Raw genomic sequence first — 19218 nt, 5'->3', positions numbered from 1 at the left:
AAAACATGTAGTCCCAACTGGACACTTTCATGTTAAACTCAAGGCCATCAAGAAACTTTCTTAGGCAGCACACTAGATACTATCCATAAGATGGAAAGTGTTTGTTACACACTTAGTATATCCCTTGGGAAAAATGCCTCCACTAAGTGAAGCCTTTTCCTTTTGACGAAGAGGATACTAGTAAATATGAGGTATGCTGACAGTTTATGGTTGTTTACAATTACTTAAGAAAATGTATGAAAGTAAATTAATAGAATACATCTAGAACAACATCTGGAAAGCCACGTTTTTAGCAAGAACAGTATACTTTGCTCAATAATGTCTTCAAGAGGACATCTGAAGTCTACCCTAGGAAGATTACGCCCTCTACTGGTCCATGAGGCTATTGTTATTTTTACAAATCAGGAAAAATAAAAATATACTTAAAACTACTGATTCAGATTTGCACCACACGTCTTTGAAATTTGTTTTCAGTTGTAATTATTAACATAATGCATCCTTCATGAAGATTAAAAATATTCTACATTGGAAAATCATGATATTCTTTTTTTTCTTCTTTGCCCACTTTCACCCCATAAATGTGTCTGACCCCCTCCATTTCATTCTCTCTCTACTCTGTGACTATGTTTTTTTTAAATAAAGAATATATGTCTCAACGCTTACATATCTGATGTTTACCTTTTATACTGAGAATATCAATGACACATTATAAAAATGCAATAAATCGATAATACTGTGCTAACAGTAGTGTTCATGTATACATAACTACTGGTATAGCATTACTGTTACTGTTCATGTTATTGCAAACACTGTGCATCATAATCTAACCCAAACTATCTTTATGTGTACTTCTAAAGTAAACTTTAATATATGCATGTAACTGGGTCCTAAACATTGTATTCATCTAAAAATTTTCAAGCATTTTATCTGGTTCTGTAAACTTAGCATAAAGAAGTTTCTATAGATAGCTCAGCATTTTAAGTTGCCTAGAAAAATTCCACAAGCTGAAAAGTCTCAAAGATACCTGTAAGAGTAAAAACAAAAGTGTTAAACATTAAGTTCCTATGGGGTGATTAAAATGTTTTAGAATAGACGGAGGTAACGATTGTACGACAGTGTGAAGTACTAAAAACTACTGAATTGTAGAAGGAAAAAGAAGGAAGAATATTAGCTGATAGCTCCTATAATGCAGTGGTGTTACACTGTCATCTATTAAGATCAATTTTATTTTGCTTCTGAATATTACTTTGTGGTTTTTTGAGACTTCTCTTTATAGTATAAGCACAGAAAACACAACATCCGAGTTTAAAAAAATAAAAGGAAGCCTTTTTAAAGTCTACCAAAATGAGACATCTTTCGTTTATTTCTTATTTGTAATTTTCAAACCTTAGACGTTCTTTTTGGAAAGATGATTCTGCCTGATGCATGGTGAGTGAATTAGAGAGAGTCAAGAATGGAAGCAGAGATGTTTGTTGGGAAACTCTTGCAGAAGTCCAGGTAAGAGGTAAGCGAGGCTGGATGATTGTAGAGAGAAGTGAATGGATTCAAGAAATACAGGGGCAGAGTTCCAAGGCTTGCTGACGAAGAGGATCTGGAAGGTGAGGAAAGAGAAGATAAAATAGATGGGGGACGGCGGTGCCATTTACAATAGTGAGAAAGACCAGAGGAAGAGAAGTTCAGAACTAAGAGTTCTGATTTAGAAATGTCAAGTTGTGAGATGCCTATCCAAGCCAGTATTGAAATAAAGTTGTCAAGGAGACAGATGATATATGTGTTTGGAACTCAGAAGGCTAGAGGCATAAAGCAGAAAGTAATGAATTCACAGTCGAGTTAACTATTTAAAGACGTGAGCTTGGAAGCTGTCACTTAGGGAGAGAGTATAGAAAGAAAAGAGAGCCCTGATCCAAGCCATAGGACACTCCCATAATCTAGAGGTCACAACTAAAAGACTTACACAAAATAGCCGGTGAGGTGAAAGAGATATTGTCACAGAAGCTGAGAAAATATTTCAAAGAAGAAAGTAATCAACAGTGTCCAACATTGTTGAAAGAGTAAGATAAGGACAGAACAGTGGCCACTAAATTTGTTAACTTGAAGTCCATTTCACTGAGCAGCTAGGATATATTAGGAACTATGATATATGTTTCAGCTGTGGGTAGTGGCTCATGCCTGTAATCCTAGTACTCTGGGAGGCCAATGTGGGAGCAGTGCTTGAGCTGAAGAGTTCAAGGCCAGCCTGAGCAAGAGCAAGACCCCATCTCTAACAAAAATAGAAACATTAGCTAGGTGCGGTGGCACGTGTCTACAAGTCTTAGCTACTCAAGAGGCTGAAGCAGGAAGATTTCTTGACCCCAGGAGTTTGAAGTTGCTGTGAGGTAGGCTGAGACCACGGAACTCTAGCCCAGGCAACAGAGCAAGACTCTGAAAAAAATTATATACATATATTTATTTATTTATTTATATTTCTCCTATGACAAATATTTACTCCTCATAACTCTATGATATGGATTTTATTATCTCCAAATAACTTATCCATCATCACTCAGCTGGAATTAAAAGTCTACTCTGAATTGAGAGAGGAGACAAATTTGTTCCATTTAGCAATTCTTATTAAATGGTTTATGTACATTACTAAAAACCATGATTATTAATGAGAATTCGTAATTTGTTAGGTATACATAAAAATGTAGCGATTTTTATTAATGAGTCATCATCTCACCCTAGTTAGGATGATTATTACCAAAAACACAAAAAATTACAAATGCCTGGCAGGATGCAGAGAAAAGGGAACTCTTTTATGCTCTTAGTGGAAATGTAAACTAGTACAGACACTATGGGGACTCATAGATAAGTTCCTCAAAAAGCCAAAAACAGAACTACCATATGATCTCACAATCTAATTGCTGTGCATTTATCCAAAGGAGAGGAAATCAATATATTGAAGAGACATCTGCACCCCATGTTTGCTGCAACACAATAGTTAAGAGATGTAATCTTCCTAGGTGTACAAAAACAGAGAAAGAGATAAAGAAAGCGTGGCATACACACCCAATGGAATATTAGACCATAAAAAGAAAGAAATCCTCTCAATTGTGGCAACAAGGATGGGACTGCAGGACATTATGTTCAGTGAAATAAGCTATCAACAGAAAATTAGACACTACGTGTTCTTTCTCATATATGGAAGCTAAAAAAGAAAAACTGACTTCAGAGAAGTAAAAAGTATAACAGAGCATACTGGAGAATAGGAAGTGTAGGGAGAAGGGAGGAGGAAGAAATGATTTGTTAAAAGATACAAGTTACAGCCAGACAGGAGGACTAAGTTCTAGTGTCCCATAGCACTGCTGGATGCTGTAATGAACAATAACATTCAAGTAGTTAGAAGGATATTCAAGGTTCACAACACAAAGAAATGGTAAATGTTGGAGAGGGTGACATGCTAACTACCTTTAGCATGATCACTACATGATGATCACTACACATTATATGTCTTGTGACATCTCTATGAATTGCATGAATATGTACACATATTACATGTCAATTAAAAAATTAAAAAGTGGTGGTTTTTAAGTAAGAAAAAACAAATGAGGTTCCAGTTGAAAAACTTTGAGTAATAATCACATAGTTAGTCTTACTGACTCAAACTTTAAGAAAATTGTAAGCAAAACATTCGTTTTTCATGTATTTTAAAATATCTCAACCAATTTTCTATTAGAATAAGGTTTTTACTATTTATTTTTTGGTTTATGTGGCTCAAAGAAATGTTTGCAGACTCTTATCAAGGATATAATTGGCTTGCAAATGAGGTTCTGCCAGCCAGGTACTGAGATGCTTTCCATCAAATTAAGGGATTTTTCTTTCCTAATTGAAAGCCACTAATAATGCTATGCCTATTCAAAATAAAGATATCTGCATTTTTCTTCTTTTTGAGATAATCAGTAATAGGCTACTCTGAATTAAAGGGGTAAGTTTGAATGCAAATGTAGGTAGAATGTTTCTATTTCTGCATGAATGAGAACTAATTTTGTATATAAAGAAAAACGTGCAATCTCCATTTATGATAAAACTTACTTTTACATTTTCCAATCATTAAAAACAATTTACATTTAAGCTGGAAAATTTGCTTTTCCTTCCTGAACAAATGCAATCCGCAAGAAATTTGCCTTTTGAAAAAAAATTAAGATTAGAATTTGATTTTCAACCCAAAGGTAACAGTTATCAAAATAACTATGCTGAATCATACGATTTCAAGATATTAAGATGATCACTCTCAGTGGGACAATTATTCCAAAGCCAAAAGCAAATCTTCAAAAATGAATGTGTTAGTTATTCTAGTTCAGTTTGACTTTCAAATGTGAATTTAAGTACTCTGACCCAAGTTCTGGTTTACTACTTTTTTGTGTCAATCAAATTCAAAACTTATCTTTACATCATATAAAGCATACTTCATAAAAGGAATTTTCTCAACTGTCAAAAGAAAAACAACTCTTAACAGAATGACATACATATTTGGGAACATTATAGACTAGAAAGCAACCTGGTCTTCAGGCAAAGGGAAGTCTTCTCTGATAGTTCTATCAGAAAAGAAATAATAGATCTTTAAATAGTAGAAATCTTCTTAGATAATTTCTTTCTATTTTAGACATAATTTCCACCCCAAAACAAAAGCTTTCAATTTTTTTTCCTTTCTTAACAAGTATTTCCTTCAAATTTACCAGTACAAATTATGGTTCTTTTTTTCTGCTTTTAAAAGTAGATGAACATATGGGTGGCACCTGTGGCTCAAAGGAGTAGAGCGCCGACCCCATATACCTGAGGTGGTGGGTTCAAATCCAGCCCCAGCCAAAAACTGCAAAAAAAATAATAATAAAAAAAATAAAAGCAGATGAATGTATCATGACTATTTCTCATGCATTTTAAGAATAATAATATAATTACCAAGATTTACCAGTGAAAAATTTTGATAGCCTGAATAAGGTTAACTTTATTATAAAATATGTAATATAATGTGTAAGACAATATTTTAAGAAGGATGCTATTTTATTTTTCATAAAATAAAGACAAGATTTAAATGTCTACCATTTAAAGGGTTAAAAAATTCAAAATATATGATGTTTTTAAAAATTATCAAGTTTCCCATTTTGCACAGTTACCTGTTATGTGCTCTCTGAATGAATGCTTCATGTACCTTCCTGATATATTAACAGCATAGTGGAACAAGAGATTTAGAAATGCAAGTAATGGTTTGAGTACTGATTTTATCAATTACCACCCATTTGGGAATGCACTTTGTACATTTGCAGACTATGTTTGTATCTTAATTATCATTTCCATTACTTTAAAAGTATTTATCTAATGGATGTTGGAAAACGTGAGGCTTCAAAAGCCATAATTTTGCAACATGCCGCAATGCTTAGGACTTGGAAGTAAGCTTGAAAACAAAATCTCAATTTTCCAATCAACAAAAATAATTCAGATGAAAAATTATATTTGGGTTTTAAGCAAATTAATTTTCTTTAGGAAGTCATATTTTCGCCTTCATTGTCTATAATGACTGCCTACACATTTAGTTCTCCTTCCCACCAGGAAAGACCTCTCCCAAATTGTATGTAATTCTGATAAAATAAAATCTACTTCTTACTAATGTATTTCAAGCAATGCTTTTAAGGACTACTGGTACAGAAAATAAATCTTCATGCAAAGTAAGAGGTGTTGTATTGAAAAACTTTATATTCAACATAATTGAACTGATTATCACTCAAAAACATCCATTAAGGTAGAAACTCAAAAGTTTAAATACAAATTAAGTCACCATTTTTTAAAATGTATAAGTATGGGTCTGCTGATTAGAATTTCACACAGTCATTTCAGCATGAAACACAGCTTTGTCATAGTCTACTAATCTAATTTTGGTTTAATTAAAAGAAAACAAGGGCTTAAAGGTATTTGCAAGGCAATGTCAATTTTTTCCCAATGTTTTTCCAGAAATGTAACTTTGTTTTCATTAAAAACAATTACTCTGTCTTGTATGCAATTTTTAAAATTCAATTACATAACTACAACAAAAGTGACAACAGCAGAAACAGTCTGAAGAGTGTGGCAACAGTGGCTGGTACCTCCTCCCACCAGTTCACAAGAGCCAACTGGCCACTACTTTTCCTGATCCTCATTTGACGATCTCACTTTGATAGCTTGAAATCAGGTATAGTGGGAATATTTACACCATGGATATCAGCAAAAATTATAAATCAAGAAAGCTAAGTGCTAAAATTTACCCGTATACCATTAGTATTAGGTATACTAGCATGTAACTCACTGACCAAGACTCTTATAGGCTTCAGTCAAGACATTTTATAATGGAAATTATTAAGTAGAGTATAATTAACAGAGTTTCTACTTTATCTTCAAGAAAGGCCAGTGGGGAGCAATGATTGTTTTTCATTTTCTTTTAAGTGTTACTGAAAATGACATATTCAATCACCTTTTACTTCCACAAAAGTACCATGATATTATTCATCTTTCTAATATTTAAAGAAGATAAATCATCAGTTAAAGGTAGACTCTTTAAATAAAAGGGTCTCCTGTAATTGCATCTACCACAAATCATAATAATCGGTAAGAAAAAATAACATATTGGCAGAACAAAGGCATATAATAAAATTAGAAAGCAGTGACCAGCTACACAGATAAAGAAAGGCAGAGAATAAGAATTTTAAGGGAAGACAAGTGCAAGATGCCAAATAGCTAAATCCATTAATTACAATTATTATTAAACACAGGGAAAGTTTAGAGTTATGAAAATTTTATAAAACCCAGTCTCTCTAAACACCAAGAAATGAATGAACGGATTTATTCTCTCTAAATATATTGGATTCAATAAGTAACAAATAATGATTAACTATATAGTGAAATGTATTCTTTCTTAAGTAGACTATTGGTCTAAAACCCACTGACTCTATAATCTTACCGTTCTGTGATCATTAACAATCATAAGTTCCAAATACTTCATTTCTTCAAATACACCACGAGATGGCTATGAAAAATGAAAATATATCGTCAGAATGGTGATTGATATAGAATATCTCTAACGCTCACTGTTAATCTGTAGATCAACTTTGAATTTCAGAACTCTTTGCTGTCTACTTCATAAATATCTTAGAAGAATGTTGGTCAGGGAAATCAAAAAAAAGTGATCTTAAAATGTGGGTAAACATACTACGCAAAATTATTTACAGATTCAATGCAATCTCCATCAAAATACCAATGTTGCAGTTCACAGACCTAGAAAAAATAATGCTGTGCTTTATCTGGAACCAGAAAAGCACCTGAAGAGCTAAAGGAATCTTTAAGCTAAGCAAAAAACTAAGCTGGAGGCATCACATTAGCAGACTTCAAACTATACTACAAGGCTATCATAACAAAAAACAAAGCATGATACTAGCACAAAAGCAGAGTAGACCCATGGAACATAGCAGAGAATCCAGATACAAAACCATCCACACACAGACAACTAATCTTTGATAAAACAGACAACAATATACACTGGGGAAAAGAAGCCCTACCCAATAAATGGTGCTGAGAAAATTGGATAGCCACATGCTGAAGAATGAAATAGGATACGTATCTCCCACTACTCATAAAAATTAATTCAAGATGGATAAAAGACTTAAATATAAGGAATGAAACCAGAAGAACATGTTGAAAAACCTCTTCCAGAAATTGGCCTAGGCAAAGAATTTATGAGAAAGACCCCAATGGCAATCACTGCAGCAATAAAAAATGGGACAATGAGACTTTATTAAATTAAAAAATTCTATGCAACTAAGGAAACAATCAACAGAGCAAACAGATAATGTACAGAGTGTGAGAATATATTTGCAAGTTATACATCTGATAAAAGAATTTACAAAGAATGGAAGCAAATAAGCAAGAAACAACCCACCCCATTAAAAAGTGGGCAAAAGACATGAACAGAGGCTTTCCAAAAGAAGACAGACAAAAGGTCAGTTTAAAAAATGCTCAACATCACTAATCATCAGGGAAATGCAAATTAAAACCACTGCGAGATATCATCTTACCCCAATTAGAACAGATTTTATTAAAGGTTCAAAAATAATAGATGTTGGCATGGATGCAGAGAGAAAGGAACACTTATACATGTTGGTGGGACTGCAAATTAGTACAGCCTCTAGTGGAAAATAATATGGACATTCCTGAAAGAACTAAATAGTAGACTTATCATTTGATCCACCAATCTTACTACTAGATATTAACCCAAAGGAAAAGAAGTCTCTTTATCAAAAAGACACCTGAATGTGAATGTTTACTGCAGCACAATTCACAATTGCAAAGATGTTGAGTCAACAACCTAAGCGCCCATCAACTCATAAGTGGATTAACAGAATGTGGTAGAGGTATAGTGTGGAATACTACACAACCATGAAGAAGAATGAATTAAGGCTTTGGCAACAATTTGGATATTCCTGGAGACATCATCCTAAGTGAAGTACCTAACCAATAGAAAAACAAATGTCACATGTATTCACTATCAAATTAGAACTAACTAATGAGTATATATGTACACAGAGGGAAGTAAAACTCAGCAGTAATCAAGTGGGGAAATGAAAATCTACCTAACAAGTGCAATGAACACTATCTACAGGATGGGCACACTTAAAACCCTGACTCAAGCATAACAAAATCGACACATGTAACCAAAAGCACTGTGTGCCCATAATATTTTAAGATTATAAAAAAATTCATTTAAGATTAGAAGGTAAAAGTATTCTTATCTGTAAAAATTAAGATCAATATTTCTAAAATATTTTGCTACGTAATTTATAAGATTTCCTCCAGGTCTCAGATCCTGTAATTCTAATCAACACATAGAAAGAGTTTAAATAAGATAAAGAGATATATCAATATGTTATCAATATATCAATAGTTGGTTATTGCAAGATTTTATGGATTTAAGAAACCCATATTTAGTCTGTACTCTTTTACTTAAATTTTGCTTTCATGATATTTTAGTGAAAATATTTGCTGGAATAAAAGTAGGTAAACATTCAGTATTCAGAAAAGAACTGCATTTAATTATTATTAAAGTGCTCATCAAGAGTTCATGCTTCATGAGTAAAAATATTCTGGAGAAAAATTTACAGAATAATTCTGTTAAAATAAGAAAATTCCAATTTATTTCACATTAAAATGTGATAAACATTCTGTTTACCAAAACTTTAAAGGAAAATCTACATAAAATTCATTTAATAAGAATAGCATAAAATTTTTGGCACACTGGAGGCTCGGGCTGTTGCCCTGGGTAGAGTGCCGTGGTGTCACAGCCCATAGCAACCTCAAATTCCTGGGCTTGGTGCTGCCTGGACCTCCATAAGATCTGTGCCACAACCCCGCACCAACCGAACCTCCACATGCCCTGACCAGGAACTGCAGGAGCCGTGCAACCCTGTGTCCTCCCTCCTGTGTCCTCCCAGCCTCCACACTGGCCCACTCATCTGGCCAGGGATACTGGTAGCTGCGTGCCCTCTGGAGCCCTCCCTGCCTCTATGCAGAGCCCTTCTCCTGGCCAGAGACTGCTGGAGCCTTGGGCTCTCTGTGCCAAAGTCACTGGGTGCCAGGCACTCCCAGGACTGTGCACACCACCTCCCACCCTGTTGCTGGATCCGGGTGTGTCACACGCTGGAGCTGCTTCCACAACCAGAAGTCCCTAGCTGGAGCAGCCCCAGAGGAACTACACAGTGTCACTCCTTACAAAGATCAAGCAACAATAGAGTGATCCCACTGGGATCTAACCTTGGAGAGACACCTACCCAACTCTGAGGACAGCCAGAGGCAATGGTGAAAAACAATCATGAGGCGAAATCAACAGAAAAACTCTGGCAATATGAAGAATCAGAGTAGATCAACTCCCCCAAGGATCAATGGGGCAGACACAGCACAAGATCCCATGCACAAATAGCTGAGATGTCAGAAATCGAATTCAGAATCTGGATAGCAAATAAGATTGAATTAGAACTCCAAGCAGTAACCCAAAAGATACCTCAAGAATTCAACAAATTCAAAGACCAAATGACCAAAGATTTTGACACATTGAGACAAGAAGTTGCAGCCCTCAAAGATCTGAGAAACACAGTAGAATCCCTCAGTAACAGAATGGAGCAAGCAGAAGAAAGGATTTCTGACATTGAAGTTTTCGAACGCTCCCAAACTCTCAAAGAGGATGAGAAATGGAGGGCAAAAACAGATCACTCTCTCAGAGAGCTCTGGGATAATTCGAAGAAAATCCATATTTGTCTTATAGGGATCCCCAAAAGTGACGAAGTGGCTTCACAAGGCACAGAGTCTCTTCTCCATGAGATTATGAAGGAGAACTTTCCAGACATGCCAAGAGAGTCTGAAATTCAGATAGCAGACAGTTTCAGAACTCCAGCACGACTCAACCTGAATAAGACATCCCCCAGACACATCATAATCAATTTCACTAAAGTTAATATGAAGGAGAAAATTCTGAAAGCTGCCAGATGAAAGAAAACCATCACCTACAAGGGCAAGAATATTAGAATAACTGTAGATCTCTCTGCTGAAACCTTTCAAGCTAGAAGAGGATGGTCATCAACTTTTAATCTCCTAAAACAAAATAACATAGTAAGTAAAGCAAGCAGACAGCCCTCAGAATGGGAGAAAATATTTGCAGGTTATACCTCCAATAAAGGTCTAATAACCAGAATCCACAGAGAACTCAAACATATTAGCAAGAAAAGAACACGTGATCCCATCTCAGGGTGGGAAAAGGACTTGAAGAGAAACTTCTCTAAAGAAGACAGATGCACAATCTATAAACACATGAAAAAAAGCTCATCATCCTTAATCATCAGACAAATGCAAATCAAAACTACTCTGAGATACCAGCTAACCCCAGTAAGAGTAGCCCACGTAACAAAATCCCAAAACCAGAGATGCTGGCGTGGATGTGGAGAAAAGGGCACACTTCTATACTGCTGGTGGGAATGTACACTAATACGTTCCTTCTGGAAGGACGTTTGGAGAATACTTAGAGACCTAAAAATAGACCTGCCATTCGATCCTATAATTCCTTTACTAGGTTTATACCCCAAAGACCAAAAGTCACAATATAACAAAGACATCTGTACCAGAATGTTTATTGCAGCCCAATTCATAATCGCTAAGTCATGGAAGAAACCCAAGTGTCATCGACCCACGAATGGACTAGCAAATTGTGGTACATGTATACCATGGAATACTATGCAGCCTTAAAGAAAGATTGAGACTTTACCTCTTTCATGTTTACATGGATGGAGCTGGAACATATTCTTCTTAGCAAAGTATCTCAGGAATGGAAGAAAAAGTATCCTATGTACTCAGCTCTGCTATGAAGCTAAATTATAGCTTTCACATGAAGGCTATAACCCAACTATAGCACAAGACTATGGGGAAAGGGCCAAGGAAGGGGAAGGGAGGCAGGAGGTTTTGGTGGAGGGAGGGTAATGGGTGGGGCCACATCTATGGTGCATCTTAGAATGGGTACAGGCAAAACTTACTAAATGCAGAATACAAATGCCTACATACAGTAACTAAGAAAATGCCATGAAGGCTATGTTGAACAGTTTGATGAGAATATTTCAGATTGTATATTAAAACCATACATTGTACCCCTTGATTGCACTAATGTACACAGCTATGATTTAACAATAAAAAAAATTAAAAAAAAAAAGAATAGTGTAAACTATAATAACTTCCAGGTATATACCTGAAACAGGTAGAGTCAAATAAAAACGTTAATTTCCTGGAGTGAAATTCTAAAAATAATGTACCAATTTTTAACCACACTTGTAAAGCACTGCCAATTATCGTATTCTAAAGTCTTCTAAATTTTAATAATTACTAGATAATCCTTTAAGAGTATTAAGCATTTTAGCACTCATTTGTACTTCTATTTATTGATAACAGTTGGAAAATTAATAATGGTGGGTCTTCTCTATGTACATAGTCACTGAACAGTTTATATTTGATGGAGGTAGACTGTAGCAGAACGAACAGCAGCCCAGTTAAACTTACTAGTACCAAGCACACCTTCAAGAGTAAGCAAACAGATCTCTAAGTATCCTCTCACCACAAACGTATCCACAATCACCATAATAAGAAGTTCATGAAATAAAGGATGATTTAACCCGAACTTACGTTTTCTGTGGTTGGTAGCCTAATTTTTTCACACACACAAAAGAACACATTCAGCAAAACATTATCTAAAATGTGTAGTTTCTACAATAATTACTCATTAAGTTATCTAGTAAATTACTATGTAATCCATAAACTGTGGGATTAATTCTGAGTTACACAGCATTCACCATGTAATTACTAAACAGTCCCCATCATTAAGCTTCCTAACCTACTATGAAAAAGACTAGAAACATAAATTTCAGTTACAAAGCCACTATACATTTAGCAATACGTGTGCGGTATATGACAGTAGTTGATGATATAATTACAAGATCTTTATTTAATTACTCTTCATATCACTAATGATCAGATAAATTCATTCTCTTCTAAAAAGCACATCCAGCTTCAAAGTTTGGTGTAAAAGAGTTTTTTAACTTGAAAGAAATAAAAATAAGCATGATTAGGCAACATTTCAAAACCTGATTCTACTTTTTTGTTGTTGTTGTTGTTGTTAACAGAAACATTTCATGTGATGTTATATAAGCCATGGGGGTGGGGAGGACCTGCTGCACTTTAAATAGAAAAAAATACACTGCGATTTTCATAAGAAAGCATTTTGTAACCTGGTTTATTGTACCCTCACTGAATCCCCAACAATAAAAAAAAAAAAAGAAATAAAAGAAAAGAAAATTAACTACATGAATGACAACGGAGTAAATACTCCAATTAAAAAGTAGAGATTGTCTGAATAAATAAAAAAGCAAGATTCAACTATAAAAAAAAAAAGAAAGTATTTTGAAAATAAAGCTGAGACAATACACTCTTTATAAGGCATCAGGATTCATTTGTTTCAATCATTAACAGAGATGAATAAAAAGCAGTATGTTGATGAAGCTCAATTCATAAGAGTTTTTTGTTGTTGTTTGTGTTTTTAAGCAAAAGTTCCCCAAATCTAAACTGTTTGGGGTATTCATAGACGCAGTGTGATGATAGGCACACAATTTAATTGAGTAACACAGCCCCACCTGACGCTCAATGGCACACTCACATTCACTGCTCTCTTTCTTCTTTTCAACCACTGTAATTCAGATAGAAATGGCCACTGGTCACTGCCTTCCATAGCTGTGTAAAAAGAAAGGAACACGAAAATTTGTGTTTGACTCTATTGGAATAGCAGTGTTTTAAAAATATTATGTGAAGGAACAGGGGCACTGATAGTATCTTAAAATCAAGATAAATGAAGGTAAAAACCAAAAGGACACTGATCATTAAACACTTCACACTCTCATGGTCACAAAGACACCTCAAATGTGTACTTTGCTTCCAGACATCATGAAACCAAAAACAGTTGTTCAAGGTTCATTAGAAGATACATACTCAACCTACAACCACCTGACAATATCTGAAAATTTGAGAGAATGCCACTGGGTTTAATTCATTTTAAAATTCAAAATAATATGTGCCATCAGCTTTTGCATAAATTATTAAAGACTTTTGACATTAATATACAACAACATCACATACCCCACCAATCCCTGAGAAGCTTATACCTACATCAGCCTGCTTGAGATGCCTCAGAGCAGAGCATAAAGAGGAGGCGATCCAAGCAGGCTACAGAGCATCAAACTGCCAGGACAAGTAAAGGATGAACCTCACTATAAATCTCTCTACTAAATTTGACCCCATTCTCTTGTTCCCAAGGCAGCTTTACTCCTGGGCTTCAAGTTTCCATTTTTCTGTTGGATATGACTCTCCAAGCCCCATTACATGAAAGCCACAGTCCACTCCAATGCCCATCCACCCTGCTCACCCCAGATCTCACGCCAATTCCACCTCCCAAGTACCACGTCTACCAAGTTCCGCAAGTTATAGCTCCCATTACATTTATAAAATATAATAGCTATTTTAATTTAAACCTACTGAGATTCTTCACGTGCTTAGAATATTGTCCCGCCAAGGTTTTCTGGATTATATGTGGTCGACCTGTACTTTTCTGAAACAAAAACAATAATACAAAATCAGAAAGCAAGATGTGAACAAGTCTCTGTGAATTATTGTTAGAACTTTCTCTGATGTCCATCCTAAAATGGGAGTATTTATGTGGCAATCTTTTATTTACCAAAAGTGAAAGGTATGTCTTACAGAAATTTTAATTTTTTTATTTAGAAATTTTAATTTTAAATAAGATACAGCATCATCCAATTATCTCAGCTTAGATAAAAGCATAATTTTATTAGCTACTCTTAAACCTGAGCTTTCTTCAAAGGCATGAATAGGAAGTTCACCAAGAAACACAAAAGGTCAATAAACAAATGAAAAAAAATGCTACACACTTTAATAGTCCTTCAAAATGGAAATTTCTTAACACAAAATATCAATTTTTGCCATCAAACTGGCAAAGGTCTAAAAATTATGATGTCCATAGTTCACTACTTTGCAAGGCAAAAAGCACTCTCATGTTGCTGGTAGGAAAAAATTGGTAGCCTAGTTTGAGAAAGAAATTTAGCAATGTCTACTAACAACCTTGAAAATATTCATATCCTTGCCCTAGAAATTCTACTTTCAGGAATGTTTTCTTACCATTACCGTTATTTCTATTAGCTTCCATTACTGAGCACCCAGTAATTGTGCCAGGCACTGTTAATGTATATATTATCCAATTTGTTACTCACAAAACCCCCATATTTTCATATTTTATCTTCATTTAACAAAGATATTGGGGCTCAGAGAGATACATTACTGGTATAAAATGACATTACAAAATAATGATCCAATTTATTAAAAAAATATGTATGGGAATATATCTCTGAAAACTGGCAGAATACATACTGCAAGGTAAAGACAGATATCTCTCTTCGGGAGATAGAAAAGCAGACGATTACTATTTAGTTAAGTATTTGTTTATTTTGCTTTTCCAAATTTCCTGTAACACAGTGTGGGTTTTATGATCAGAAAAATAGTTACACAAATGAACCTTCTTAACAGGTTACATATAAGACATTACAAGTAAGAGTTCTGCTATTCATTTCTTTCTTGAGCGATAACATGAATTTCCATTAGAAGTACCTACCAAAAGTACTTAACTTACTGCAAAGCATACTAACATTAATAATAATAAAGATAGAAAAATCTAAATGCAATCACAGTAAGTGCTTAACTCTGGTAACAGATGAAAAGAGTAATGAAATTCACAACTGGATCAGCAACACAATTTTAAAAGAGTTTCAAGCACTGACCCTTTCCTTCTATCTAACCTAACGAGGATGAGGACAAATCATTACATGAATAAAGGCAGGTAGCAGGAAGAACAGACAATTAGCATGTAATAATCAGCCCCTGAATAATACAATCACAGAAAAATAATGCAAAGCTGCAAAAGCAATGCTTTGTTATGATAATAAGCTGTCCTAATATGGACGCATTAAAAAGTTATCTCATTTTATACATTTAAAAAACTCTAAGCCTTAGAGAGTTTCTATTCTGGTTTCTGTGTTTTGTTCTTTGGACATTTGGGGTTTTGGGTTTTTTTTGTTTGTTTGTTTGTTTGTTTGTTTGTTTGTTTTTTAAGTAACAGGGCCATTAAATGCAGAGATCAAAGTCTGACTTTTGTTAAATGAGTCCAGTAATTTTGCCATACACAGGTTATCAACCAACCATTGGATTAAGGAAAAAAATATTTTACTTAATCAAAATACGCTAAGTCGTCTTGCCCTCATTATCAGGTAATTTTTATAATGAATTGTTACAAAATGATACAGGTTTATTCAAATATTAACCACTTAAAATTTAATGTTTTTTCTGCTTCAAATTTAAAATTTATTCTATATTCATATACATATTGCCACGACCAAGAAACTAAAATTTGTCTGCTCAACTGTTATTATTGGTAGCCTGGATGACTATTACCTATTCCACAATTTACTTTATCCAAATTTGAAATCGCTTTTAAAGATGAAAAAATGTTTTCTGCTCCAATTCAAATGGCTGCAATATTCTGATATCACACTCAAAATACTATTTTCCCGTTAGAGTTCTTTTCCCTGATCTGACTTCCCTTGCCCTGCTGCTACCTCTCAGCGCCTTTATCTCCTGCTATTCTCCATCCATCACCTCTCTACATCCTAATGAGCTTACCCCAAAGCCTGTAGAACATTCCAGGCACACTCCTGCCCTGGGGCCTTTGTATTTGCTCATCTCTTGGAATATTCTGCCAGCTCTCTAATTTCTATAAGCTCTTTACTCACAATTCACCTCCTCTTCGTAACCTTCCCTAGACGTAAGCTTATATAAAAGTTTAACTCCCCCCCTTCCTGGCTTCATTTTTTTTTCCTCCTTAGCATATAGCACTGTCTAACAGGTCCTATATAATGCCACATTCATTCTGTGTATTCCCACCTGCCCCTTACAAACTGTAAGCTCCATTAGGCTCGGGCTCTATGTCCATTTTGCCACTAATGTGTTCCCAGCATCTAAAATAATACCTAGCATGTAGTAAGCCCATGATAAAATATCTGATGAATATCTATTGCATTTTAAATGTGGCTATATTCTATTAGCAAGCAACACTATTAGAGCATATGATTTCTTGTCTAAATCACTGACTAAATCACATGACTCTAAACATTATTTTTTTCTTATCTCTAAAGAAAACTAAACATTCTATAATGTAACCATATTTCAGCCCACAAATTTCCCCACTGAAAATTCTCATAAAAGTTAAAGACATGCTTATAGTCATTATCTGAAAAAGAATAAAACCCGGTTTAAAAGAAAGAAGCTGACCTGGACTAAACAAAATGAGCTCTCTGTTCTCCCCACACTGGGAAGAACTGGCCTTTCCTTCAGAAAACCTAGGTCCAGTGCCTCTTATCAACCCTGACTGGTGTGAGGGCCTGGCTGTGCAACTTAAACTTCAAAACTCATGATACCACTCTAAGTTTGAAGTAAGGTAACTTGTATTATTTACAGGGCACAACTACAACTGAGACTTTACCTAACAAATGCAAACATTATAACCTAATGGTTTGTACCCTCGTATTAATCTGAAATTAAAAAAAAAAAAGGAAGAAAGAGATTTATATTGCTTTTCCCTTTCCTGCTCAAAGGCAAAGATGCCAGAAGAGTAAAAACACCATCAAGAGAGTGTTTCAGGGCAGCGCCTGTGGCTCAAAGGAGTAGGGCGCCAGCCCCATATGCCAGAGGTGGCGGGTTCAAACCCAGCCCCGGCCAAAAACTGCAAAAAAGAAAAAAAGAAAGTGTTTCATAGACTCACCTCTTCATGAATCAGTTCCAGCGGCTCTATCATGTACACATAGGTGTTGTCTTCAAACATACCACTAGAACAAAGAAACCGCACAGGGAGGAAATTTAAAAATACAGCAAATGGCAAGAAATAGCAGGTGAGCTTCATTCCTGTGCCTTTAAAATAAGAGATCCCTTCATAATCCCCCAAATCTAATTCATTTGTCTGTGGCCCTAGCACTCCCTACTAGATAGCATGTATGCTATGAAAATGATAAAAGTACAGACCAAGAGCACATAGGTTATACCCAATATAATTAATTTTTGAAATTAAACAGACAGGAGATTAATCTGGGATGGGGTGATTCATACAGGGATAGTACCTAAGTTGTTATTTCCAGAACAAGGTACAACTAATGCAAATTTCTGGTTAGGCCAATCCAGCATCATCTAAATGAAAACATATGGGTCCTTCATAGATAAGAATAATCTAAAACCATCTGATTCTGAACAGGCACACAGAGGTATCTTTAGTCTTATAAATTGTGAATTTCCATCAAGCAGTGTGACTGAGTCACACAAATCACACTTAATTTTGAGAGACAGGGAATTTTTATAAAGGGGTGAAAAGAATTTCAATTTAAGATCTTTTGTCATCACATGGCCCAAACTAGTTCTTTACTTGAGGTGCTACCGTGTTTGGGTGCCTACAGAGAGTCTTTTTAGAACCTGCCTCTGTGTCAATGCCAGAGTATGTCTCCTCACCTGCGCCCCCACCCTTGCCTGGCTAACTCCTACTTATCCTCAGGTCTAACTGATGTAGCTTCTGCAAACACCTATGGGAATCTCCCTGGGCCAAGTTTGATAACTTCATAAGCCCCTGTTCACCCCTGTTCTCGCACTTTGCAAAATGGTAACTAAATACTAATCTATGTCATCATTTGTTTAATCTCTGAACCTCCTACAAACGCTAAGTATGAAAGAGGACAAGGACTTTGCGTTACTTGTGCGCCACTGCACGTGTAGTCCTCAGCATGGGAGAAGCACAGAAGAGTCACTAAAATAAATATCTATAAAAGACAAAAGGAAAAGGGTGGACGGGTAAGAGCAGCCTTGGAGGAGAGGAGGACCCAGTAAGAGCCTCACATACTGAAGTCCATTGCAGGTCGACAGGGCCACCTTGGAGTCCTTGACGCCTCTGATGGTTCCGTGGTAGTAACAATGCTCTCCGCCCTACCAAGCAGAAGGTTGACTGGTTAGCGCTTTGGCATTGCAATTCATTCTTTGGATGCTTCAACAAATCAAAAAGAAATTCAAAGATGGGAATGTATGTGCGCTGTGTACTGACAACCCTAGAAACTCCTCCTATACCAGAGGTTCTCAACCTGTGGGTCGCGACCCCTTTGTCACAATGAAGATACATCCTGCATATCAGATATTTACATTACGATTCATAACAGTAGCAAAATTACAGTTATGAAGTAGTAATGAAAATAATTTTATGGTTGGAGGTCACCACAACATGAGGAACTGTATTAAAGGATCGTGGCATTAGGAGTCATTAGGAAGGTAGAGAACCACAGTCCTATACGAAGTCACAAATAGGACCAGGCAATTTTTCAACTTTTCTATAACGAATATGTGTGTATTAATGAAAGAAAAAAAATTTAAAAGGAATGACACCGATACCGCTGATAAAAATTTATGCGTACTTCCCAAGCATGTTATTACAGGGGGAGGCAGTTACCAAACATTGTCAGGGAACAAAGACCTGAGACCCCA

General features: G+C 35.5%; 1 protein-coding gene across 3 annotated transcripts in view; it reads right to left on the bottom strand.

Moving 5' to 3' along the window:
- Nucleotides 1-19218, bottom strand: part of ADAM23 (ADAM metallopeptidase domain 23) — a 172810-nt gene that overhangs the window by 56568 nt on the left and 97024 nt on the right. For all 3 annotated transcript variants that reach the window (XM_053597754.1, XM_053597753.1, XM_053597755.1), the window contains exons 5-9: nt 18587-18669; nt 17468-17531; nt 14116-14188; nt 13244-13317; nt 6968-7033 (exon numbers count right to left, since the gene is read on the bottom strand). In XM_053597754.1, coding sequence (XP_053453729.1) covers nt 6968-7033; nt 13244-13317; nt 14116-14188; nt 17468-17531; nt 18587-18669 — 360 coding nt within the window. The remainder of the gene's footprint in view (nt 1-6967; nt 7034-13243; nt 13318-14115; nt 14189-17467; nt 17532-18586; nt 18670-19218) is intronic.

Source organism: Nycticebus coucang, chromosome 7, assembly GCF_027406575.1.
Source record: "Nycticebus coucang isolate mNycCou1 chromosome 7, mNycCou1.pri, whole genome shotgun sequence".
Lineage (NCBI taxonomy): Eukaryota > Metazoa > Chordata > Mammalia > Primates > Lorisidae > Nycticebus > Nycticebus coucang.
Note: the sequence above shows the minus strand (reverse complement) of the source record. Positions and strands in the feature narration are given on the sequence as shown.